Genomic DNA, 25,455 nt, shown 5'->3' with positions numbered 1-25,455 from the left:
TTTATTGGCCAAATGTGATTGGACACACAAGGAATTTGTCTTGGTACATATGCTCTCAGTGTACATAAAAGAAAATATACGTTCATCAAGAATCATAAGGTACTATAGACATGAAACCCAGCTGGGTGACTCTCTCTCAGCCCATCATGTCAGGCTTGGGCAACAAGCCATCATCAGTTCATGTCACAACTGATGGATCAACACTGTTGATCTGAAAAAAAGCAGATTGTGCACTAAGAAAAAAAAAGTCATCTGTTACAGGTAGCAATAGCATTTAGATTTATATACTGTTTCACAGTGCTTTACAGTCCTAAGCGGTTTTCAGAGTTAGCATATTGACCCCAACGATCTGGGTCCTCAGTCAACAAATGATCATAGCTTGTTTTACTGAATGATTACTTGTCTCTATAGGAAGTCCTCACTTAACTATCAATTTCTTAGTGACTGCTTGAAATTACAATAGGCCACCCAAAAGTTACTTCTGACCAGATTCCAGAATTGGTCATGGAACTGTACCCCCTTCAGTTTCATGACATTTCAGATGCTTGGCAACTGGTTCACCTTAATGGCTGACATATTTTTTTTCTGGTTCACAGCCTTTTTGGAATACATTGATTTACTTAACGACTATGCCATTTGCTTAATGACCACCCAAAAAAGTCATAAAATTTGTCGGGGTTGTCACATGGATACTTCAACTTATGAGCTTCATAACTTAACGGAAATTCCAGGCTCCATTATAGTTGCAAGTTGAGGACTACCTGTACTGCTGTTGGTAGCTTTTCATTTTTCATCTAAAATTTAGATTCTGGGTTCATTATTAATTAGTATAAAAATGTTGAATCTGTAGTTAGTGGCCTTTTTTAGCCTCTGTAGTAAATATATATTAAGACGAGTCTCATAGCCAAGAGATAGAATGCATTACAATGAAATATATACAGGAAAGGATGATTTGTAGCAATGAGTAAAATTTCAGGTTTGGTAACATGGGAGAATTGGTGGTTTGGTCAAAAATTCATTTTCATGTCAACTGTGTGATAGCAATGCTAAGGGAAAAGAGAGCATAAGATCGAAGGTTTTTTTTTAGCAAAGTGAGACACTTAAATATTCTTATAGCCTTAATAAAGATGTTATCAGCTAAATGATATTTGGCAGATTTTTAAACTCTTCCTAATTGCAAAATTCACTGTGGAAAAAAAGACATAATATATTCCATTTTCTGGGGTTAGGAGACTGTATTGTGGGCATTTTTACTGAATTTTACTGGTTTTGCCATTTGCAAATATTACTTTACTTGGTGTGGTCAGTCACAAGTTTCCCAAAAATCAATCTGATCAGAATGTTCTCTAATAAATCCTAGTTTGTATTTTTTTTTCTCCAGAGGTGCCAGAAACTCTTTCAACGAAAGCGTTGGTTTGCAACCATTCCCTTTTATATTTTCTACAACCATCTAGGCTCAAAGCCATTTTTAGAAACATGTTTGATGTAAGAAACTCGTATTTCGCTTGGCAGCATGCAACTTCCTGTTTAATGTTTTTAAATTTACATTCCTATTTTAAGTGCAAAGGGAGCCAAGTCCTCTCAGAAAATTCAGAAAGACCCAAACAATCTCCAACATTTGAGGTCCCATATAAAAAATACAAAATGCCAGTAAAATAAAACACAATTAAGTTCTACTATAAGGAGAATGTTGCGGTGGCTCAGGGGCTAGGACGTTGAGCTTGTCGATCGAAAGGTCAGCAGCTCAGTGGTTCGAAAATCTAGTGGTGCTGTGTAACGGGGTGAGCTCCCATTACTTGTCTCAGCTTCTGCCAACCTAGCAGTTTCGAAAGCACGTAAAAATGCAAGTAGAAAAAATAGGTACCACCTTGGTGGGAAGGTTACAGCGTTCCGTGCGCCTTTGCCGTTGAGTCATGCCGGCCACATGACCACGGAGACGTCTTTGGACAGCGCTGGCTCTTTGGCTTTGAAACGGAGATGAGCACCGCCCCCTAGAGTCGGCAACGACTAGCTGGTATGTGCGAGGGGAACCTTTACCTTTACCTATAAGGAGAATGTAGCCTCCCACAATTATATACTATGTTTTGAATTCATGTTGAACTTGAGACCCAGACCAAATAGCCGCCTTTGCCTGTTTTCTGATTGACCTCAGGTATAAGAATTACATGGAAGCTCAGAAAGATGTAAAGATTGATCAAAAAGAAATTTGGCTGAGAGAAATATGTCCAAGCTTCCTTAACCGCTGCAACACACTAATAAAATGTGATCACACAATTTTCATGAGATTAAGACTTTAAGAGTCATTGAATCTAATCAGAGGAAGAAGTCTGTGAACAAATATTCACCTCAGGACCATTGGAAAATTGGATGCTTTTCCCCTATGAGGCATCAAAGAACCTCCAAATGACTTAAGAAAGCTATGTGCTGGCTTGCAGTATTATGTTTGAAGTCAACTTACGTTTTCTTCAATTCCACCATTAAGCCACCTCTGGTGGCTCAACAGACCAAGTCTGTCTGTTATTAACACAGCTGCTTGCAATTACTGCAAGTTCAAGTCCCACCAGGCCCAAGGTTGACTCAGCCTTCCATCCTTTATAAGGTAGGTAAAATGAGGACCCAGATTGTTGGGAGCAATAAAGTTGTCTTTGTATATAATATACAAATGGATGAAGACTATTGTTTAACACAGTGTAAGCCGCCCTCTTGTCTTCGGAGAAGGGCGGGATATAAATTCAAATTAAAAATAATAATAATAATACAACACACATTGCAAATAGTCAATAAAAAATTTAATCTCTCTATAGAAACAGTACACAGTCTTACAAATGTATTCATTTGGTTTTTCAGTACCCCCTATGGATGTAAGTATCAGAAACATTAGAAACAGCAGAGCCCTCCTTTCTCCACACTCCTAACCCAATGTTTCTCAATCTTGGCAAGTTTAAGGTATGTGGACTTCAGCTCCCAGAATTCCCCTACTAGCATACTGGCTGGGGAATTCTAGGATTTGAAGTTCACATATCTTAAAAGTTACTAAGGTCGAAAAGCACCGCCCTAAACCATTTGTTTAGAATAAAAACAAACAGAAAAGGCACCACGCAAGAACGCTGCATCCTAACGGAATTTCATTATGACAAGACAAAGCTCAAAAATGATTACTGTACAGTGATAATTTTTTTAATGTTCCCAGTTTTGTATTGAAAATATTATTTTTATTTTAAGGAAAATTTGATTATCAACTCGATGTAGTTACAAATCTGTCATGTTGGAAATCAGGAAAACAGAGTAATTTACAATGGTTTGGAGAAAAATTCCAGCATTATACATAGGATTTGTACAAGGTTTTACTTTTTTTTTTAAAAAAAAGTATCAAAATGGTAAATTACTCAAATCTATATACAGTTTGAGGTTAGTTACAGTTATTACATACAAAGCCTTTTTCTTCATTTTATAATTTTATTCATGCACACAGTGCATGGTTTTGTAGTAACTGAGCAGAGCAGCTTTAAATATTTTCTTTTTCCTCTACATCTTTCTTCAGAAGCATGTATTTAACTCTAAAGCTTCTTTCTCAAAATCTAGCAGAAAGAAATAGACATCCTTCCTTCTCAATACCCATTATAAACAAGCAGCAAACTGAATAAACTTTCCAAGGTGCAGATTCTATTATACTCTTTTAACTTCTCACTCACTTATCCTTAACATGAAGGACCAGTTTAGGCATATTGGTATTTGTCATCAAAGGATGACTTCCTATTATCAGAGAATCATCTTGAATATTATGACTTACATCAATGAATATATATTTTTAATAGCTGAACAGCCATCATAAACATGAGATACTCTGGGTTTATAAATGTCATCATATAAACTGGAAGCAATTTTTGCAACCATTAGGTCAGGCCTGTCAAACTCGCATCATCACAGCGTTGTCACATGACATATTGGGACTTTTCCCCCCTTCGCTAAACTGGGCGGGGGCGTGGACAGCATGTGACGCATCCGGCCTGCGGGCAGTGAGTTTGAAACCCCTGAATTAGATCATCTGTTTTGTTTGCAGAGAAAATCTTTAACATCTATAAAAGTACAAGATTGTCTTTGTATCACTACATTTCAAACAAAAGTTCAATTTGTTATGAAATTGATTCTATGAAGGGCAGATTTTTTTTTTAAAACCAACCCAGGATTACAGTGATTCATATAGTCAGTACAAGAGTTGCAATTCAAGGCTACCAGGGAGTACAGAGGAGATATAATAGCCACCTACTGGAACTGCTATGCTTAATAGATATTGCTTATTCATAAAATGATTGAACATTTAATTATTTAGAGATCCTGGGCAAAAATAGTTCTACAGCATTTTCAGTTTCACAGCTCAGTGTTCTAGTGCATTCAAATAGCTATCCAAAGCACCAAAATTAAGGAATTTAACAAGATTGCAAATTCCTGTTCAGCCTAGCCTGGCACTGGTATCTGCAATAGCCACAATCATGGGAAAATGACATTACATATGCAGTGACAGGCAAAACCCAGCTTTATGTACTAGCGCCCTGATGACCAACGCAAATATATGTAAGTCATAGTGTTTGGGTCATTATGACATTGTGCACTTTCTTTTTGTCACATGCCCCACCCCTCTCCCCCATGGAGATTTATGCTCGCTAGCTAATATCGTGGCCAGGCATTTACTTTCAACTTCACTACCTGATAAGAAATTGCAGTTACCCTGTTTGTTAAAAAAAAAAACAACAACCTTCTGGAATTATTCTGGGACATGTATTATCAGGATGCCTCTCCAGATAAGGTGGATCTTTTTACTCCTTTCCATTAACCCACATCAGCTGGGGAAAAAATATTCAGGAATACACCCAAGCTCACTGGTAACTATAACTTTTTAGGATTAAAAAAAAGGGGGTTCCAGGGAGGTCATGAGATCATTTAATTTAATGTTCAGAAATGGTTCTTCAGGATACCACCAACAGTCCTGTGGTTTACATTGTTGTGCTTTTCACTTGGGTACAACCAGATCAAAATGTTGTTCAACAATTGGATCAGCAAAATCCAAATAAATAAGTGGGCCCATTGATCATGTAATAGTTTATACCAATAAATATGTGCCACTTTGACTTTCTTAAATTTTGGGATGTTTTTCCCTCTAGAATTCTCTACTGTAATTAGCTGAAAATTGGAATAAATATGGTGGATCCAAGCAACATTTAATACAGTATTATATTACCTGGACAATTCTTTATCATGACCCAAATTCTTCAATAATACTTCCCTATAATTTAGTCCTGTTCAGCAAAATCTTTCCAGTTATAATTCAAAGTTTCCTGTTTACAGGTCCAGCATGTTTTACTGCTTCCAGTTGCTTGTGGCTGGAAAATTTATGATCAACTGCTTCTTTTCTAACCACTATATAATTGTGCCAAGATCAATTTCTGGATATTTTTTTTGTATTACAACTCTGCATTTTTCCCTCTTTTAATCATTTACTTGGGAAATTTACAAGGGAAATACAATTTCCCACAGGAAGAGAAAATTACTTTAGGTTAGGCTAATTAAGAGAGACCATTCAAAGTCCAATTAAACAACAAAATGTAATTAACAAGATTCAATGAAACAGTAATATCTTCAAATAGGAAACTTAAATTAAAATAATAGGGTACCCCAATAGCACATTTGTGCTATTCATACAGCAAGTAGACAAGCTGCAATCTTTTTAATACCACTTCCTTCCCCATCCCTGCACATTATATTCTTTGATGTCATCAACTTCACTTTGAGTCTTTATAAACTTTGAATAAATGGGGAATGAGAATTCCAGAGAAAAGGACTATAATCTTGGATCATTAATTCCACTAATTTGAATCAACAGCAAAGGTTACTAGGAGAACAAGGGCTTTGATTTGCTTATGGTTACTTATAATAATAATTTCATCAGATTTGGTTTAAAACCGATTCTACATATTTGGAATAGCTTCCAATGTCTCCAGCCCACTAAAACCAGTGTTTCCATAATCTTATACATCCTTAGAATAAAAAGCAGCAAGTCCCACTGAACACCATGAGATTTACTTTTAAAAATATATACCTAGAATTGTTCTGCACAGGTTAAGATACGGGAGAAAAAAAATTCTTTCTTACATTCATTTAATAAGTTCTAAAAGAAAACTAGGTATAATTGGTGAACACTCTTTTTTTTAACCAAAAATGAAGCTTTATAACGCTTAAAAATTAAAAAGGCTAACCAATACATGGCTACTTTGAAGAGTGGTCACCAAGAGGGGGCTGTTTTCTTTGAAACTGTACTAAAGTTGGCATCTTAAATTTGCTTATATCTTGCCAGGTTAATGATTTGGGATGTATGGGCACCGTCCTCATTTTTACAGGGCAATGCTTGTAGCAATGTTCTGAGCTTCTCCGTGTACTCAAAAAGAGTTAACCCAGGCTTTTAGGAGCACAAATATTCTTTCCGATAAAAGCAGATGAGAAATCTTTGCAAGGGGCTCATTGTTGGCATGAGAACTCTGCCTGTTGCTGGGGTGTGCAAGTGTCAGAGCCATAAACCTTGCAGGCCTGGGTAGTCCTTGACTTACAACCATTTGTTTAGCGACGGTTCCAAATTACAATGGCACTGAAAAAAAAAATGACGTACATCTGGCCCTTGCCCTTACAACTGGTGCAGGATCCCCACAGTCATACGATCAAAATCTGGGTGCTTGGCAAATGGCAATTTATGACAATTGTAGCATCCTGGAGTCATGCGATTGCCATTTGCCATTTTTCCAGCCAATTTCAATGGGGAAACTTGACTCACTTAACATGGCTCACTTAACAACTGCAGTGGTTAATTTAACCATGCAAAATGGTAGTAAAATCACGCTCACCTCACTTAACGACTGTCCTGCTTAGCAATGGAAATTCTGGTTCCAACAGTGGTTGTAAATTGAGGATTATCTGCAGCGTTTGGTTTGTTCATGATGGGAACACTTTAGTTTCTTGATCATTTTTGGATTATCTTATTGTAACATCTATAATTCTCACTCAGCGGCTTTAGACTCTGTAGCAAAGTTTTCACTAAACATCCTTTAAGAATTAAATTACTCTATTATCATAGAGCTGAGCTATTCTTTCTAAAATATATTCATATATGTATATTTATATATGTGAATGTCTAAATACCTATCCAACCTTGATAGATATACAAATTATCTCTGCAATACGAGTCAAATGTAAAAAAAAAATATAAATACTCTTGTCCTCTACATATATGTACAGCTCAAATTTGATATTCAGAATTTGTTAATAAATATTCTAAATGGTTTATACAGATCTCTCTTTCTGTCCTTATACTGATAAGACAGCCACAAAGTATGCTTGACATATTTACAAAACATCTATAAATATAATTTTTAGAAATGATGTGTAAGCTGCTGATCCTTGGGTTGGGTTGGCAGCATTCAGTAGTACAGTAGGCTCCTCACTATTACAGATGGATAGTGCAAGAAGTTAAAAGGGTGTATAAAAGATTATACATACAAAACTCTCACATCCTTTGGATGTTTGCAGTTCATTACAACTTTGTGGTTACCCTTTTGCAACATAAATATAAAGGAGAGGAGAAGGAAAGAGAAGAAGGTGGATTCCATTAGCCACAGTAGACAGGTTCAGTGCATTTCTTTTGATCCATTAACCATGGAAATGGAGTAGGTTTATTCCTCATGGTAGTCCATCATCTTCTAGACTTAGTGCCACACGCTGTTGAGAAAGACAAAGTATTTGACTTTGTTAAAAATGAACTGGAAGTTTCATTATGTAGCAACGGCGAACATATTATTGCTAAGATCTATAAAATGTTATTGAAATTGAATTTGGGAAATGAACGTGTAAAACACTGTATGATTCAGTGGGCAAGGAATTTTGGATATAATGTGATGCTTGAACATTGGGAAAATATGTGGATGAAGGGTTTAAAATTTACATTAAATTATAATATAAAAGAACATTTCTATAAGATGATGTATCATTGGTATTTATCACCAGATAAGTTATCTAAGATGTATAAAGGCATGTCAAACGAATGTTGGAAGTGTAAAAGTAAAGAAGGGACTTTTTATCATCTATGGTGGACATGTGATAAAGCAGAACATTTTTGAAATATGATTCATATTTTAATACAGAAAATCCTGAAAATAGAGATAAAAATGAAACCAGAACTTTTCCTTTTGGGCCTAATGAAAAAAGCTGAAGAAAAAATGTGGAACTTTATTACTATATATGTTGACAGCAGCAAGACTATTCTATGCACAAAAATGGAAGGACACTTTGATTCCTAATACGGACGAATGGTGGCAGAAATTGATGGAGTTGGCTGAAATGGCAAAATTGACCACTTTGATTAAAGAAAAGAACATAAGTACTTTTGTTTCCACATGGACTTCTGAACTTCATGTTTGATGTGGAAAAGAATGAAACTCTTGATTTTTTGGGTTTTACATATTAGATTAATATATCTTTATAGAAATGACTTGTTCATACTATTATGGAAAAGCAAAAAGTTGTGATTTGATATTAATGCCTTATTTTGCTGTAACAGAGACAGTTGGAAGTCAATGCTTTTTTTTTCTTTCCTCACTTCTTCTATCTTTCCTCACTTTTCTTTTCCCTTTCCCCTCCCCTGCCACTGCTGTTCTATTTACTGCACTTTTGTATTTTGTATTTTATAATACTGTATAACTCAATAAAAACCTTTAAATGTAAGATATTTAAGCATTTTGAGATAAGCCAGACAGATTTGAGAGGATGCCCCTCCCATGCAATTATTGTATTTTCCACTATTACAGTAGTGGCCAAAATTGTGGAAACCTTTTGGGGAAAATGTATTTTTGAGATTTGACGGCTAATAACACCACTTTTTTGGGGGGGGGGAGTTTCAAGATAATCATATTCCACTGCTGGAATGGCCTGGGAATAGCCCAGACCTTAACCCAATTGAAAATCTATGGAGCTGACTAAAGAAACTTGTTAGTCAGAAGCGATCCAGAAATAAAACCCAGTTAATAGAAGTAATCTTCAATCTTGGTTTCATATTATAACAGCTGCAGAACTAAAAGACTTGGTTCACTCCATGGGAAGTTGTTGTAAGACTGTAATTCATGCTAAAGGTTACCCAACTAATCATTAACTGACATGGTGATAATTTTTGAATATCTCATTTTTTCTACGTGTTTCACTTTTCTTCTGCTATTTTAATAGCAAGTCCTTCATAGAAGTTATTGCATTACATTCTTGATTAAATTATCTTTCCATTGATATATAATGGTACTACTCCAAAAAAAAAGTGGTGTTATTAGCTAGTTTTAGAAAATACACTTTTCCCAATTTTCACAATTTTGGCCACTACTGTACACCATGCTCCAGAAAGGAGTATGCCTCTAAATACATTGGCAAAGACATTTGATCTTATTGTCTATTTATCCCTACACCATTAGCAGTACCCATCTGTATGGCACCTTCTCCTTCTCCTTCCTTTGTATAAGGAGATAAATGTGTAAACTATTTTGTTCTACACTGAGATACAGTGTACTTTGTTGTTGGGATTTGCTTTGGGAGAAAAGGAGAGACATGCAAACTTACACTGAACCAGATTCAAAGGGTGTTCCGCCATAAAGATATGATTAAGTGCTTATTTATTTATTAAAGTTATATATCACCAGTTTCAATGAATTGATTGACAATGATTTTGTCAAGTGCCAGGGAAATCAGGAGATCCAGGCAGTATGAATGGGTATAAAGTTTTATTGCAAGGTTAAGCTTTCCTAACAGCCAAAAGAAATTGGTAAATAGGGGTAGAAGGAATTCAAGGTGGGCTGGACTTAGATTGCTTGTGGGCACGTAGGGACTCATGACTGATGATGCGTTTGACCCTTCCCTTGGGCTCAGCCTGGTCATCTTCTACAGATTTATAGCAAAACATCCACCATAAGGAACACTAAATACTAGTGTTTAGTGAGTAGCAGGACTCAAATGAATACCATGGACAGTGTAGTAGACAGTGGATAAAGCATTCACTTACTGCTGGGTACACGTGACCAATCTGTACTGTTCGCCCAATATGAATTTCATCCTCATCTTCTTCTTCTGTAGTCTTCCTGTACACAGGATTATCAAAATTCATGCTTTTTGTATTTTTCCTCTTCCAGTTTCGCCAGATGAGATACCCACCTGTGCATAGTAAGCCGATCACCACTAGAAGCAAAAAGGGATAGGGGAATTGGAGAAAGAAATAAAAAGTATTAGCTGTCTCAGAAAGGCCATCATATTTCAACTGGCTCACCTGTGGCATTTCTCTTCTGAGTTTGTTACGATAGGCCAGGATAGCAAAACCAAAATAAATGGCAAGATAGCAAACACTTACCAATAGGAACAACAATTCCGATAACGGCTGCCATCACAGTTGAGCCAAAAGCCTGCCCATTGTTAGCATCTGCAAGTAGAGAAGAACAACTCAGATTCCTGTAAAGAACAACTATAAGGACTGCAGAAGTTGACAAGTTCCAATAGCTGGCAAATTGGAAAAGCATGGATTTCAGAAAATCAATTTTAATGCTAATCCAGGAAGTGAAAACTGTAATGTAGTTTTTGCAGGCAATCAAATGAAGGCAGAGTCTCTGAAATGCTTTCTAAACCTAACCTTATAGTTGTCACATCTAAATTGAGTTCCCTCTTTTTACGTGTGTATGTGTGTGTGTGTGTGTGTGTGTGTGTGTGTGTGTGTGTGTGTAGGGAGGGAGGGAGGGAGGGAGGGGGAGAGAGAGAGAGAGAGAAAGGGAGGGAGGGAGAGAGAGAACCTAGTATAAGAAATCTTGAAAGTTCACATACTCAGTTTTGTGTGCATAAAGTTTAGGCATTGGATTTTTAGACCAATGATGTGTGTCTGGATTTTCACCTGCAACTGGTGACAGTATATGTAAGCATATTACCAAATCTATGGAACTTGTTTAATGGAATTTATCAAATCTATGGCCCTAGGATCTTAGATAATCCTTGAAAACCATCAAAAACAGCCTCTGGTCAGGAAAAAGTTGTACTCTTTATCAAACCCAGATGTCACTTTAATCATAGATTTTCCAGCAGATGTGAAAGTAAAGTATTTGATTTAACCACCCTAGCCAAGTTTCCTCACAGCTTCATATCATCTTTTCTATTTCAGTTTTGAATCTGTGTTGAAGAGGGAAAAGGATGAAAAAAAAGGAAGAGCTAATATTAAAATTGTTTTGAGATAGCAATATTTTGGACTAATCTATTATTTTGGGATTCCTGAATCACTTTTAGGTACATTGCAGAAATTTCTTCCAAAAAGCCCAAGACTAGATTATGGCAACATGTAGAAACGTAAGTTTTTATGTAAGAGAGAACTTTCAGATGCTGGGCCTAACACTTTGGAAGTAGACAGGTCATCAAAAAGGGATACCATTTTTTATTAAACAAAAGAAAAGTAAGAGAGAAATCCTCTGCTTTCTTTTCACAAAGGAATGCAGTGCTAACTCAAGCTATTTGGGGAGCAGATAGAAATGTGTGTTTGTTTATTTACTTTAAAATTGTATGTCAGTCCAAATTTTTACCACTTAGTTAGTTATAGGCTACTTCACTCACAGTGCTGGAAGAGATTGCTATTTCCTGTTGCTATTTTATTATCAGCTGGGCTGGATGTCACTGTGATTGAATGAAGGCTTGTCACGCCGAGAAAGACTTGTGCTGTAGTTTCTGATCCTTCCGTACTAACATTGTCAGTTGTAGTAGTCACACTATCAGCAGTGATAGCCGTAAAGTTCAGAAGGTAACTTCTTGATGTGGTAGGAGTAGCAGCAGTAGTAGGCAATTCAGTTGAGGTAGCTGGAAGCTCTGAAATCATTATTAAGTACAGCTTTATTTATACATTTATTTTGTCCAATTATATGAATGCCTCTCTCCCTATGGTGACTTTGGGAGGCCAAAAAGAAGGCAGTATAACTTCCTAAAAGGTGGTGCCTTCCAATTGCACTGGACTATATTTCCCTTCTCTTTACTTCTTCATAGTAAAACCCAGTGCAGCTTTAGTTAGTGGAAAAAGCAAACCGATATAAAATAGTCTAAAGAGGCTTAAATGAAAGGAGTTTCCCAACCCCATTTTCTACAAGTAGTCGTTTAGTTAGGGCTGTAATGGAGCCTGCCCATAAGTCAATTTTACAACGTTTTTTTGCCCAGCAGCCTTTCATAGCAAAGGCATTCCACTTTTAAGTGGAACTTAAAAGTCACAATCTCTTGCTTTCTAGCTTGGTGCTTTAACCACTACACCAAACTGGCTCCTTATGGTGCACTGGCGCACTCTGGTGCAGTTTTGCTGAAAATTAGAAGCAGGTGCTGGTTTTTATCAAAGCTGTTGTAAAACATGATCATGTGACTGTGAGACACTGCAAACAGCCATAAATGTGGCTGTGTTGCCGAACAACTAAAGCGCGGTCACATGACTGTGGGAAGTGGGGGGCGGTGACTGTTGAAACTTCAGATCCAGGTCAAAAATCCCCTTTTTCAAGCAGGTCATAACTTCCAACAGTCACTAAACAACTAGTCATAAGTGGAGGAGTTCCTGTATATATCTTACAGGTTTAAGCTTCAACTTTTTAAAAAAGAATGACTGAGAGGAAAAGAGAGATAGGAGAGACCATTATACAGACATAGTGTAGAACAAAACAATTGAGTGAATTCCCAATGGTTGGATCTACTGTTATGTGCAGCCATAAAACATGGCACAAAACAGGAGTCCAAAGAATTATCTAGTTCCTGGGAAGGAAGTTCCTCTCTAAATAGGAAAGGAGAAGGTTTACAAAGTATAGGCAGATATTTTTACCTTTATAACACTTTTTCATATCAGGGCCTAACCACATATTGTCTGGACAAGCACATGTATATTTGGGTGAGTGTGGAGAGTTTTGTGGTGCAGGGAGACACAGGTATTCACACCCTCCATTTGGCAGAGAATGAAGTTCACAAACATCTGGAGCTACATATAGGAAAAAGAAATAAGAAATAAGTTTGAGGATTTTATTTATTTATATTTATATTTTATTTACCTATCATATTTAAGCCACCCATCTCCTTCACAGATGATCCTATTGATATGGCAGTAATATTTTTATTGATTTACTTTTTTATATGGCTATGAATTACAGACATAGTTCTACACACACAAACAAATTCAATTGTGTTTACCCCACTGCAATTGCTAGCATTATGGTGTATAGATTCTTCAAACAACCATCAATCTTGTTTCATAAACTACCACTTCCACCTAGGAAAAGTACATTTTATTTTCTCACATATGATGAACAATATGTCCATACCATTACTTAGGCAAATACCAAAAAACCAAATTACTAAGTACCAGAGAAAATATTAGAATATCTCAGTTTTAAAAATCCACCAAGTCCCAAATGGTGTCTTCCTGAAATTTGTGATTACTAATCCCATCAGATAGCACAGCCAAATTGGCTGTGGGTAAGATATGCCATTGTCCTGTCATATGAAAGAAATCAGTTCAGTCTCTATTTACACTGCAAAGTCCTAATATTGTAAAACAGCATAATGCTAAAATTACAGAAAGGTTTTGTGGGTGAGAGGCATATGAAGGTTGCAGTTTTGAGGGTCTAAGGGCACCATCAAGACTGTTACAATTGGGTAGATCTCATCATTTTCTTGAATGGCTTAATAACAAGATTTGCTAGTTATGTCCTTTTAACCAACTAGGGTCAATATTTTTTCACAACTTTGCAATCTAGTTACTACCATGAAATCTAAGGTATCCACTAGGTATTTCATATTCCATAGGTATTTGGACCTATGAAAAGGTACTTTAGGTCTGGCATGAGTGTGCTAACTGTTCTTATCAGCAGTACTTTAAATAAGGTGCTCCTTTTCCTGGTGCCATATAGTAGCTGTGCAATCTCAGGAAAATATTTTGAATTCAGGAGGCGCATCTGAACTCATCCCAGGTCTAGTATCATCCAGTAAGATAGTTCCCTCCTTCTACTGGTACAGCAATTTCCACACAAAAGAGCCATTAATGCAATCCAGTGAACTGTAAACAGTACCATATAAACCAACCTTCTTCCAAAAGCACCTACTGTATATGTTTTCCCAAAGGTGCTTTTTCAAAAAGCTTTCTGTTTTTTCTTTGAAGACGTTTTGCTTCTCCTCCAAGAAGCTTCTTCAGTTCTAAATGAGATGAATGGAAGAGTTGAACTTTTGGATGAGAAGCGAAACGTCTTCAAAGAAAAACCAGAAAGTCCAGTTGTCTCTTGAAAAAGCACCTTTGGGACAACCATGACCTGGATGACTGAGAATCGCCATAAACATTTATTATATAATGTTGAAATACAAATCCCATCATTCACCAACCATAATGTCCAATAGCCATACTAGCCAGGAAATGACAGGACCTACAATCTAGAGGGACCCATAAAGAGAAAGTTGAGAAGAAGCACACCTTACCTTTAGGTTGCTTTAGTTCATGAAAAACTACAATGTCGTGAGGATTATTGAGGTTCTCTGCCAAAATAGAAATGTCTAGACCATTCAGCCTATTAGCACTGAAGATTGCCTCATTCTCTAAGTCCGTCCAGAATACCCTGTCCTGCAACAATGGAGCAAAAGAGAGAAAGACTCAGACTGTATTAAATACCAGCTGGAACTTTTCAAGCATTGCTTCCCTACAAATCTATCTCCTTGGCATTTTGTTTTTCCATAAAGAAGTCGTGCACAATTCTTTCCAGGGTCATAGAGAACAGACAAGTGGGCAGTTCACTACTGTCAGCCGCTTCACAGAGGGATTGATCTGCACGGCCCCGCTAATGTGTTTCCCCCCCACAAAGCTTGCGTCTGAGTTATGTGATCCTCTCCATGGAGATTCTGATCTATGCAATAGTAATTTAAGTTGGCATTTGGCTTTAAAAGTCATTAAGTGAAAAAGTGGTTCCACAAAACAAGCAAGCAAACAAATATCATTAGATGTTACGATATAAGTGTTCTTTAAAATCATGTTTTGTGATTTTTCACGTTTTTGCCAGTGGAGGAAGAAAGTATACAGCGAGAAAAGCAACATTGCAAAATAGAGGAAATTTCTCTACTTCTTTCCCTTCCTTTCTTATCTATATAACATGCTATTTTGTTGATCTAAGAAGATGCATTCATGTAAGGCAACCTCTGTGAACATGTCACCTTTCTGAACTGAATAAAAATTCTAATGCATTCAGGTACACCCCCCTCTGATGTTTAAAGTGCCTCCCACTGAAAGCAACAAAGCTAAGAAGATCAGGATCAGCAACTAAATAGATATCCAATTCAGGCCCATAATTCCATTATATATTTTTTTTACCTCAAACACAGCCAGTCCAAATGGGTGGCTCAGGTTGTCCACAGAAGAGATGAGAACTTTACGGTTGCTCCCATTGAAATCTACACTTGAAAGCAAGTGCAACTTGGAATCAACCCAGTAGAGACGTTGATTCAGCAAATCTGAAGAGCAAACATATCAAAGGTAGGATTATAGCTCTGTGTTTGATCTTTGTCCATGTGTATGCATTTTTGCTATTTTTTTTACTAAATTAGAATCCTGGAAAACTCAAGTCATTTTATGAAAACAATTCAGGGAGAAGAAGAAAGGAATGTTAGTTAAGATTGACAGATAATATATTTTTTACTATGAGCAATCATGAAGTGAGATTTTCTCTTTCAGGAAGAATATTTCCTGTGCTTGTTTTCAGCATAGATTCAGAGTCACTGCAGAGATGCTAAATAAAGAAGATATCTGAGAAGCCACAGTAATATTCCAACCACTTGAGTTCTCAGTGAACACTAATATTAGCAGTTGCTGTTCTTTTTTTAAAAAAATAATTACATTAACTTGTAGAAGTAGGGGATCAGTTCTTTGCATAATTAATTTGAGAAGATAATGCATGGGATTAACATACCACCTTATTTGCAGACCTGGTTCCAAAAACATGATGTAGCAATCAACACATTTCAGATGAATGAACAATCTCTCCCTTTTTTTTTAAATTGAAAGTGGAGGGGTCAGTAGCATTCACAGGATCTTGCTGTTGTTATTATTAACATTTGCATGCAGCCTGACTCCGAGCAATGCTGGGATGATAATGAAAATAAAAGCTTTGTGGTGTGTGACACCTCAGTGTGTTGTCAAGAGGCATGCATTAAAGGGGAGGACTTGCATCGAAATGGTGATTTTGTCAGTCTGAACCCCCTCTTTCCTCCTTAATTGGTAGGAAATGTCAAATTATGCAGGGAAAGAAAGATAGTAGAGTATATTTTCCCTCCCCCTTTCTCGAAAGCTATCTTCCTCTTTCAAAGCAGGGAAACCAGTAATAGGGCAAATAGCAGGGAAGTAATTTTCATTGAAAAATGGCAGATATTGTGTTTGTCTCTCATTCTTTTCTGATCCCAATAACAGAATTATATCTTTTTTTTCCAGGTAAAAGAAGAAACTTAGAATTAAAAAAAACAGCAACCCAAGATTGTAGGAAGGGACAATGGCAATGTAGAACAGTATATCTCTTGTAGGCAAAAGGAGCTACTTTCAAATTCAGGCAATCATGTGTAGGGCTATGGGTGAATTGCTAAACAGTACAAACAAAATGAAGCTGGACTAATCAATGCTCAGACTCAATATGAAAAAAAACCATACTTTATTGGTAGATTACAATATTTTGAAATTTTAGAATGACCTGGTTCCAGTTTTCCAACATACCCAGTGTGATTCCATTGGGCCATTCGATGTTGTCTGTCACGAGCACTTCCCGATCCATACCGTTCAAGCCAGATTTCTCAATTTTTGCTATGTCTCCCCAGTCAGACCAATACATGTAACTACAAAAAAGAATAGACAAAGAAGATGGTAGAAGACTCTAGGCTACTTGAAAAGCAGTTTTCCTTAAAATTTCCAAGTACAATGTTGTTTGAAGTAACTATGCATAATTGCGTCATTGAACAAGAATATACCAAGGTGATCAAATTCTGTAAAGGGTAATGAATGCTATGTTTAACTTTTACTAAGAAAGACCATCCATCAGGTGGTTCTTATGAATTCCAATGCCTTGGTTATTGCGGGAGCGGAAAATCCACAGTGACTGCCCAACATCACAATCTTATCATTTCATGTGTTTCAGGCTACGGGACTGAGTTAGAATAAATACATCTAAGAACAGGAATCCATATTATATGGCATTTTTATTAATTTTTTGCAGCTCCATCACAATCGAACTGGAATAGCCCAATTTGAATTCTGAAAGTAGAAAGGATACAAAAGCACTTCTGATGCAGTAGGAACATACAATAAGCAGTAGAACGGATAATATGCATTTTGTTGGTATTGGCTCACTTTAAAATCATAGTCTACAAAAGCTTTGATTGCTAATGTACTGTCCGCAAAATAAACTCTAATTATACTGATTGCTGCGGAGTGAGAACTATAAGAATCAAGACTGAAAAAATAGTAAATTCAGTAACACATAGCGGAGTAATCTTTCATACCTACCCCCGTATGGGATCCACCGCAATAGCTCTGGGTTCACTTAAGTTAGTACTGAAAAGTGTCCTCTTCTTATGCCCATCAGCTGTGGCTACACAAATGGTCTTGTTTCCTGAATCCGTCCAATAAATGTTCTTGTGGACCCAATCCATTGCCAGACCTTCCGGAGAGTGTAACTGGCTGTCTATCAGAACCATCTGCTCAGCTGTGTCACTGGCCTTATCTATGTAGGCACTATAGAGAGGAGACTCAAATTATTCATGTAACTCTGCAAAGGGCAAAGGGGAGGGGGGATAATTGTATAAGAAAGGATGCCCTCACAAGGAGGTAAAGCAAACAAAATGAGGAGCAAACAAGGCATAAAATCCTACATTAATTTTCTGACAAGAGTGCTCTGCATACTTATTTCTATCCCTGTTCTGAATGGTGCAATAAGCAAAACCAGATTTGGCAGTGTACTATCACTTCATAGAAACTTCAGAAGTGCAAAGTCTGTTCTGTGTGCAGGCTTTCAGTCAGGTTCAAAATAATGCAGGTAGTCTATAGGACCTAACATTTTGTTTAGATGTTTGCAAGAGTGGGGTAGCAAAAACGGGTACTGTCTATGGATGGGCTAATCTGGCTCTGCTCTCCCACTCACACAATTGTTACTCATCTGAAGAAGAATATGTTAACAAGGCTTAAGTCATGCAGATGCATAGATATAGGATGGGGATTACATGCCTTGGCAATAGTAAAAGAGCCCCTTTGTGAAAAAGAGGCTCAAATTATGATTGCTAAGCGAATATGAGTTGGCAGCGCGAGATGGCTGCAAAGCAGGCAAATGAAATTATAAGTGACAGAATAGAATTATAGTTTCCAACTCATGAGAAATAAAATTCCATTCAATTTTGCTTTGGTCAATCTCCCAACTCAAGTATGGTGTCCAGTTCTGGGCATTACGTTTTACGAAAGGTTCAGAAGACCTGAACTAGGTTCAAAGAAAGATGTAAGGATGATTAGGGTGTTACAGAGTAAGTCCTACAAAGAGGATAAATTTAGAGAAGAGAAAGAGTGAGAGGAACTTGCAACAGGGACTTTCCTATACCTGTGACGCAGAAGAAAGACAAGATTCTGTTGTTTCAGATTGCAAGATGCAAAACAATAAATTACAAAAAGGCAAATTTCAGTTGAATGCTAAGAATACCTTAATGAAAAGAGCAGTTGGACAATGGAACTAATTATCCTGAAAGATGATGGGTTTTAAATTTTAATTTAGGTTCATTACCTGCACACTTCCTGTCAATAATATAATTCCATGAAAAAAGCTCACTCTTCACATTTAATGTATGTATATACCGTGTTTTCCCGAAAATAAGACCCTGTCTTATATATTTTTTTGAACCCTGAAATAAGCGCTTGGCCTTATTGCCATGTGCTCAAAAGCCCGATTGGGCTTATTATCAGGAGATACCTTATTTTGGGGGAAACAAGGTATGTGTGTGTATGTATTTTTGAAATATCAGTACTGATAAGTGTCAAAAGCACAGAATTATAACAGCAAATACTACCTAGTCTGAGTGTAAATATCAAACACGGTACTTGTACATTTGATGACCATATCTTGGTCTGGCCAACTAATTCAGTAAACTAAACTGATTCACCTTTTTTGTACGGTCAATATTGTCTCTGCTGTGTAAAAAAAATTACATCCAGTATTTGCCAGGAAAACAGTAGGCCACATAATGTTTAGATCCTAAGTCATCCAGAATTATCCTTCTATTAGATTGTAAAGATCCTCTTTATCTTCCTGATCTTGAACTGGCTGCTTTTCAGATCAGCAGAAAGCAATTTTTGGTTTGTGGATCAACAGCTAAGTAATGTGATTTGAAAATGTTTCCTCAGAACTAGGTACAACAGAATTCTATTGAATTGATTCCCTGTAATACCAAAGTTAATTTATTTTATGGGAAATCTGGAAAAAAATGTAAACTTTCTCCCTGTGACATACAGAATAATTCTTCAATGGGAAGAAAGTGGAGTAAATGCAAGGCCAGGCTTCAGATCACTTTGTAAATGCACAACTAAGGAAGTGAGAAACAGTGAAGTACTTCTGAAAAGGAATCAGCAGATATGGAGACACTGCTGGGATATTCTTGCTCTTCTCCTCAGTGTCCTTAGGAACACTGAGGAAAGAAAATGCAAGAAGAACGATATTGTAAGCAAAAGGAGGAGTTCTTACAGTTTCATTAAATATTTTGATCTTTATTACAAGTGTGCGAATTAGAAGGGGCAACGATAAAATGTGCATGCTAATGGAAACTCTGCCTCATTTTTCATTGTGTCATAACGTAACACAACACAAGTTTCATCAACTTGACAAAAGCTTTTGCTTCTTTGGCGGTGACTAGCTTCCATTTATTCAGTGCTTGATTCCCTTCTGGCTTGTAAGAGGTTTAACACGGCTTCTCAGCTATAAACAATCTCTAGTACTTTTCATTTGTCCCAAGCTTTTCAGTATTTCTGAGAATGCAGTAGGTGGCACCCTTCTCTTCCTAACTAAGACAGTGACATTTTGCATGTGAATTAGTGTGTGTAAGAGTGTCTGGCGTGGATGCAAATTAGTGCAGGACCATGTGTAAGAGAGCATAGTATGGATACAGCTAATGTGGTTTAATTTGCTCTTAATTGAAACAAGAATGAATGTTTTTCTGGTATGGTCATTCAACTTAAAGCCCTCTCTTTCCCATTATGTCCTGAGTGGGAAATTCTAAATACAATGGCTTGCAAATCAAGGTCACACCGATTTGCAGGAAGAAGTTCCAGTAAGATACAATTTCCTAATTTATTTTAGAAGCCAGTGAGAATTGCATTCAGATCAGAAATGGACAAAGCTCCTCATTGTAAGGACTCTCTTCCAGCTGATGAGCATTTGTTTTTCCAGCAGAGACCCAGATCCTACCTACAGTAATTCTTCTCTCTCCTTTTCTTGCCCATGGATTAAATCAGAGACAGATCTTTTCCCTTCTGATTCAATTTTCATACAAGTGCACAAATTGGCCCTGATTATTCTTATTTTTTAAAATAACTGCCTACTGTACCAGAGCTCAAAGTCTCAAGACAAACCTGTCACAGTTAGCAGCGATGAAGAAAATAACAGAAGCTCAAATCTTAAACTTGACAGATTTTTGCTATCAGCAAGCTGTAGGAGAAGTGCCACATTAAATAATGCTCAGATATGAATGGGAAGACCCTGTTTCTCTCCATTTTGCAAGGCTCAAACAAGCTTACCAAAATATTTTCTCTCATTTTCTGCTTACTTTGCTTTTTCAAGAGATGACGAATTCCTGACTAGCTGCTTGATTATAATCAATAGGTGATGACCTTAAAAAACAAAGTAAAACCTTAACATCTTCTATAACAGAGTTTCCCAATGTTGGCAACTTTAAGACATGTGGACTTCAACTCCCAGAATTCCCCAGCCAACATAAGGAATGGCTAGCTGAAGAATACTGGGAGCGGAAGTCCACATGTCTTAAAGTTGCCAAGGTTGGGAAATCCTGCTCTATAATGTTCCTGATCTTTGGAATCACCTTTTCCAGAATTTGGTCCTTGGGAAATTCATCTTTAACAGTTACTCAAAACCAGAAAGAACCATTCCTGACAACACAGCTGGGGTGGGTGGGTAGGGAAGCAATTTAGACTTGAGTGCAGAAAAGGGACAATCAGCTTTGTTGCACAAAGTCAAGGTTAATCCACTCCTAATCAGATACAGTACTGTTTTGGCACGTGCATCAAGGATAGTAGGCTCCAAAGATTCACATTTTCAACAGACATAGTTCTGATGCCACTAAATCAGAGGTGGGTAACTGAGTCTCCTTTATGACCAGTGAACTTCAACTCCCAGAATTTCTGACCCAGCCAGAATTTCAGGAAGTTGAAGTCCTCAGGTCATAAAGGGACCATAGTTGCCCAACCCTGCACTAAGCTGTCATAGATCTGAGCTTGATTTTCTGACTGGAAAGATGGAGGATGAATTGGGCAGTCAGAGATATCCCGCACCTGTATATCTTCCTGTAGAATAAATCACACCAGTATATCCTGTTTGTTGCCACTTCCACATCCAAAGCAACCACATTCTTCAGCATGGGAATGATGCGAGAGTAATCCTTTTTCACCAGGTCAATCTTGCGTACTTCATGGCGGTTTGTGAAAACAAGGTATGGGCTCTTTCCTGCCAAGGAATCCGCAAATCATAGTTTTATAAGCAATTTAGGATATAGCATAGCTTTTAAAAAGCCAGCTTTGGAAAAATCTCAAAACTACTTTTAGCATAAAAAGAATTGGCAGTGGTTGTGATCCTGATCATAGTTTCCTGGGCACACTGCTCTAATTGACTAGCGATTTACACCTTCTTTCTTCCTCATTGGGAGAACAAAAGAGTCACTCCCATAACTGTGCACTGGAGAAAGAAAGTTGAGGATATTCAGCACATATGTATATTTTTAAACAGACTGATGTATAAACGTAAATATATGAACATGGAAAATATACCTTTTTCCTATAAATTACATTTTTTTTTAATGGCTAGCTCACTTTGATTCAGACCAGATTAGACACATTCTCCTTTGGCGCATTTCCAAAGAGAGAGGTTCTGAAATCCAGCTTTCACAATTGGCATGAAATGCCTGCTATGCTCCTTAAAATACTTATTTTTAAAAGAAAAAAAAAGAGAAGTAAGTTCTTATAAGGATTTTATTGTTTGTGAGATAGATTCCAGAAATTTTTTTTTAGTTTACTTTATTGTCATTGCACCTCGTACAACAACGAAATTAAATTAAATTAAATTAAATTTGCCTCTCATGATGGTTTAAGTCCTGTCCAATATTAAACAGATAAAGAAGAAAATACCCATAACCAAAATTAAAAGATAAAAGAAACTAAGTCTGCCACTCCCAACCCTACTTATTTCTTTTCCTGCTCTCTCCATTCTGGCATTTTGTGAAGAGCAGTAACATAAAAAAAGCAGAGTTGAAGGCATAATGGACGTTGTCTGCAGCCCAGAAAAGTACCAGAGTTTTGTTTTGCTTTGGTGATTTAAATGAAGAACAGGAAAATGTGTGCTGTGGAAGGAGTGAAACTTTGTGAGTTCTTCTGGGTCTTGGAAAAAACCTATGACATTCTGGATTTGGCACAGAAGGCACTATGTTATTATTAACCCAGTCCTTTTCTGAATCACTGTATCAGAAAATTCTAGTTTTTGTCTACCTTTAAAATTTTGTGATTTTTCTTCTTTTTCATATTTAGTCAACTAAAAAAGATAATAGCAAAAGGCAGTTTTAAAAAATGATGATCAAAAAATGATGCTAGAAGATCTCCAGGGAAATGAAGAGATCCTGCAAAGTTCCATCTTGTCCCCTGTGCTTTTAACATCTGTACGAAAACAGGGGAAGTTATCCAAAAGGTTGGATTCAAATATCAAAATGCAGGTGGTATTCAGCCCAGGAAACCGTGGAATTTTCAAGATGGATGGGGATGAACCAGCCAAGGCTTAAACTCGATAAAGTACAGTTACTATATAGGCAGGGAAAATGGACATTTATAAATTGTTGATGAAATGGTGTGGTTTTCGACAGATCCACACCAAACGGAATCGAGCACCTTCTTACCTATGGCTTTGCAGTTTTTAGACAGGGTGTCCATCTCATAACCATCATAACATTCACATTTATAGTCTCCCTTGTAGTTAATGCAGATCTGGCTGCACGCATCTGGATTCTCACATTCATCTATATCTAGAAGGAGAGTTTAGAATAATTGGTAATTTGGCATTAAGGCATCAGATCATGCATGGCTGCAAATATGTCAGTCTGCAATGACACACTGGTGGCTTCTGTTTCTATGCAAATTACCTCCACACGTTTTCTTATCCATAAGCTTGTATCCAGGAGGACATTCACATTCATAGCCAATCTTCAAGTCCTTGCAAATGTGGGAGCAACCACCATTGTTCAGGGCACATTCATTTACATCTAGAAGAGTGACATTATTTAGATTAAAATTGAATTCTGTGCATAAGACTGACATTTTAAAGTGTCGAATGGTTTCAGCTATTCCCAGAAACCACTAAAAAGTTTATTTAAATAGACATGAAAAGCTTTTTCTTCTTCTAAGAAGCAGTGATCTGAAGATTCTTAAAACAACTTACTCATGCAATTTTGGTTTAATTCGTATCTGAACTCAAAGTGCCCATTTGTATTGTTTGCTTTCACTTCATAGGCACAAAGCGGGAGAAAGATGTTAAGTAATGAATGAGCTAAATAAAAATCATCCAATAGTTAACTCTATTGCCAAGCCCATGTTTAAGATCCTAAATAGGCAAACAGAATAATTTGGCAAGAATGTTCTTCTAATGGATCAGACTATATACAGAAGGTTGTACTATAAAATAAGCAAGCAATAAGAATCCAGAAATGTCAACTGCTTCTGGCTCAACTTTTTCCAACTGGATGTCTTCCAGATATATTAAGTTTCATTTTATTAGAATTTAGAAGCAGCACTGCCAACAGGGGACAACTGCATGAACTGTATTGCTTCACATCTAGAAGTCATCACATTGGCAAAGGCTATTCTAGCAAGGGGTTAGGTTTTGTTTAAAGAATCTGTGTGTGTGTGTGTATGTATGTATGTGTGTGTGTGTATGTATGTGTATATATATATATATATATATATATATATATATATATGTAGGTCTTTGGTTATTCGGGTTTTCTCCCGCGTAAAATTGGAAGTGTTTTGGCGACGTTTCGACGAAATCTCATTCGTCATCTTCAGGCTTCAGCTTCGTGCTTCTGGGAGCAATGTGTGATTGCAGCTGTTTCTTCCTTAAAAATCACACATTGCTCCCAGAAGCACGAAGCTGAAGCCTGAAGATGACGAATGAGACTTCGTCAAACGCCGCCAAGACACTTCCAATAAACAAATATATATATATATATATATATATATATATATATATATATATATATATATATATATATATATATATATGTTTTATGAGGTTTTCGCAGGTGTTTGTATGTAGGAAAACTGGAAAACCCGAATAACCATATTCATACATACACGCACACACACACACATATATATATTATATATATATATTAACAACAATAACAATAACAGAGTTGGAAGGGACCTTGGAGGCCTTCTAGTCCAACCCCCTGCCCAGGCAGGAAACCCTACACTATCTCAGACAGATGGTTATCCAACATTTTCTTAAAAATTTCCAGTGTTGAAGCATTCACAACTTCTGCAGGCAAGTCGTTCCACTTATTAATTGTTCTAACTGTCAGGAAATTTCTCCTTAGTTCTAAGTTGCTTCTTTCCTTGATCAGTTTCCACCCATTGCTTCTTGTTCTACCCTCAGGTGCTTTGGAGAACAGCCCGACTCCCACTTCTCTGTGGCAGCCCCTGAGATATTGGAACACTGCTATCATGTCTCCCCTAGTCCTTCTTTTCATTAAACTAGACATACCCAGTTCCTGCAATCGTTCTTCATATGTTTTAGCCTCCAGTCCCCTAATCACCTTTGTTGCTCTTCTCTGCACTCTTTCTAGAGTCTCAGCATCTTTTTTACATCGTGGCGACCAAAACTGAATGCAGTATTCCAAGTGCATTCAGTTTTGGTCGCCACGATGTAAAAAAGATGCTTAGTATATATTAGTATATATATACTAAGACTAAATGGTCCCCCAAACATTTGCAATATATTTCATTTGAATAAAAGAACACCCTTGCCTGTAATAATCATACACACACCTGGAAATTTGTATGAGCAGAGTCCTGATTGTTCCCCAATGGCAGACACTAAAATTGAAAATGCGGTCCAATTT

The 25,455-nt window shown here is 37.0% G+C and overlaps 1 protein-coding gene across 1 annotated transcript in view; it reads right to left on the bottom strand.

The window, feature by feature from the left end:
* Positions 1-24: 24 nt before the first annotated feature.
* The window catches only part of LRP8 (LDL receptor related protein 8), a 236,734-nt gene continuing 211,303 nt past the window's right edge, over positions 25-25,455 (bottom strand). Inside the window, exons 8-19 of the mRNA XM_058175134.1 lie at positions 23,476-23,595; positions 23,233-23,358; positions 21,626-21,797; positions 17,591-17,818; positions 16,805-16,923; positions 15,416-15,555; positions 14,533-14,674; positions 12,893-13,045; positions 11,659-11,907; positions 10,421-10,489; positions 10,079-10,251; positions 25-7,761 (exon numbers count right to left, since the gene is read on the bottom strand). Of these exons, the coding sequence (XP_058031117.1) occupies positions 7,723-7,761; positions 10,079-10,251; positions 10,421-10,489; positions 11,659-11,907; positions 12,893-13,045; positions 14,533-14,674; positions 15,416-15,555; positions 16,805-16,923; positions 17,591-17,818; positions 21,626-21,797; positions 23,233-23,358; positions 23,476-23,595 (1,730 nt within the window). The 3' untranslated portion in view covers positions 25-7,722. The remainder of the gene's footprint in view (positions 7,762-10,078; positions 10,252-10,420; positions 10,490-11,658; positions 11,908-12,892; positions 13,046-14,532; positions 14,675-15,415; positions 15,556-16,804; positions 16,924-17,590; positions 17,819-21,625; positions 21,798-23,232; positions 23,359-23,475; positions 23,596-25,455) is intronic.

This window comes from Ahaetulla prasina, chromosome 3 (assembly GCF_028640845.1).
Source record: "Ahaetulla prasina isolate Xishuangbanna chromosome 3, ASM2864084v1, whole genome shotgun sequence".
Classification (NCBI taxonomy): Eukaryota; Metazoa; Chordata; class Lepidosauria; order Squamata; family Colubridae; genus Ahaetulla; species Ahaetulla prasina.
Note: the sequence above shows the minus strand (reverse complement) of the source record. Positions and strands in the feature narration are given on the sequence as shown.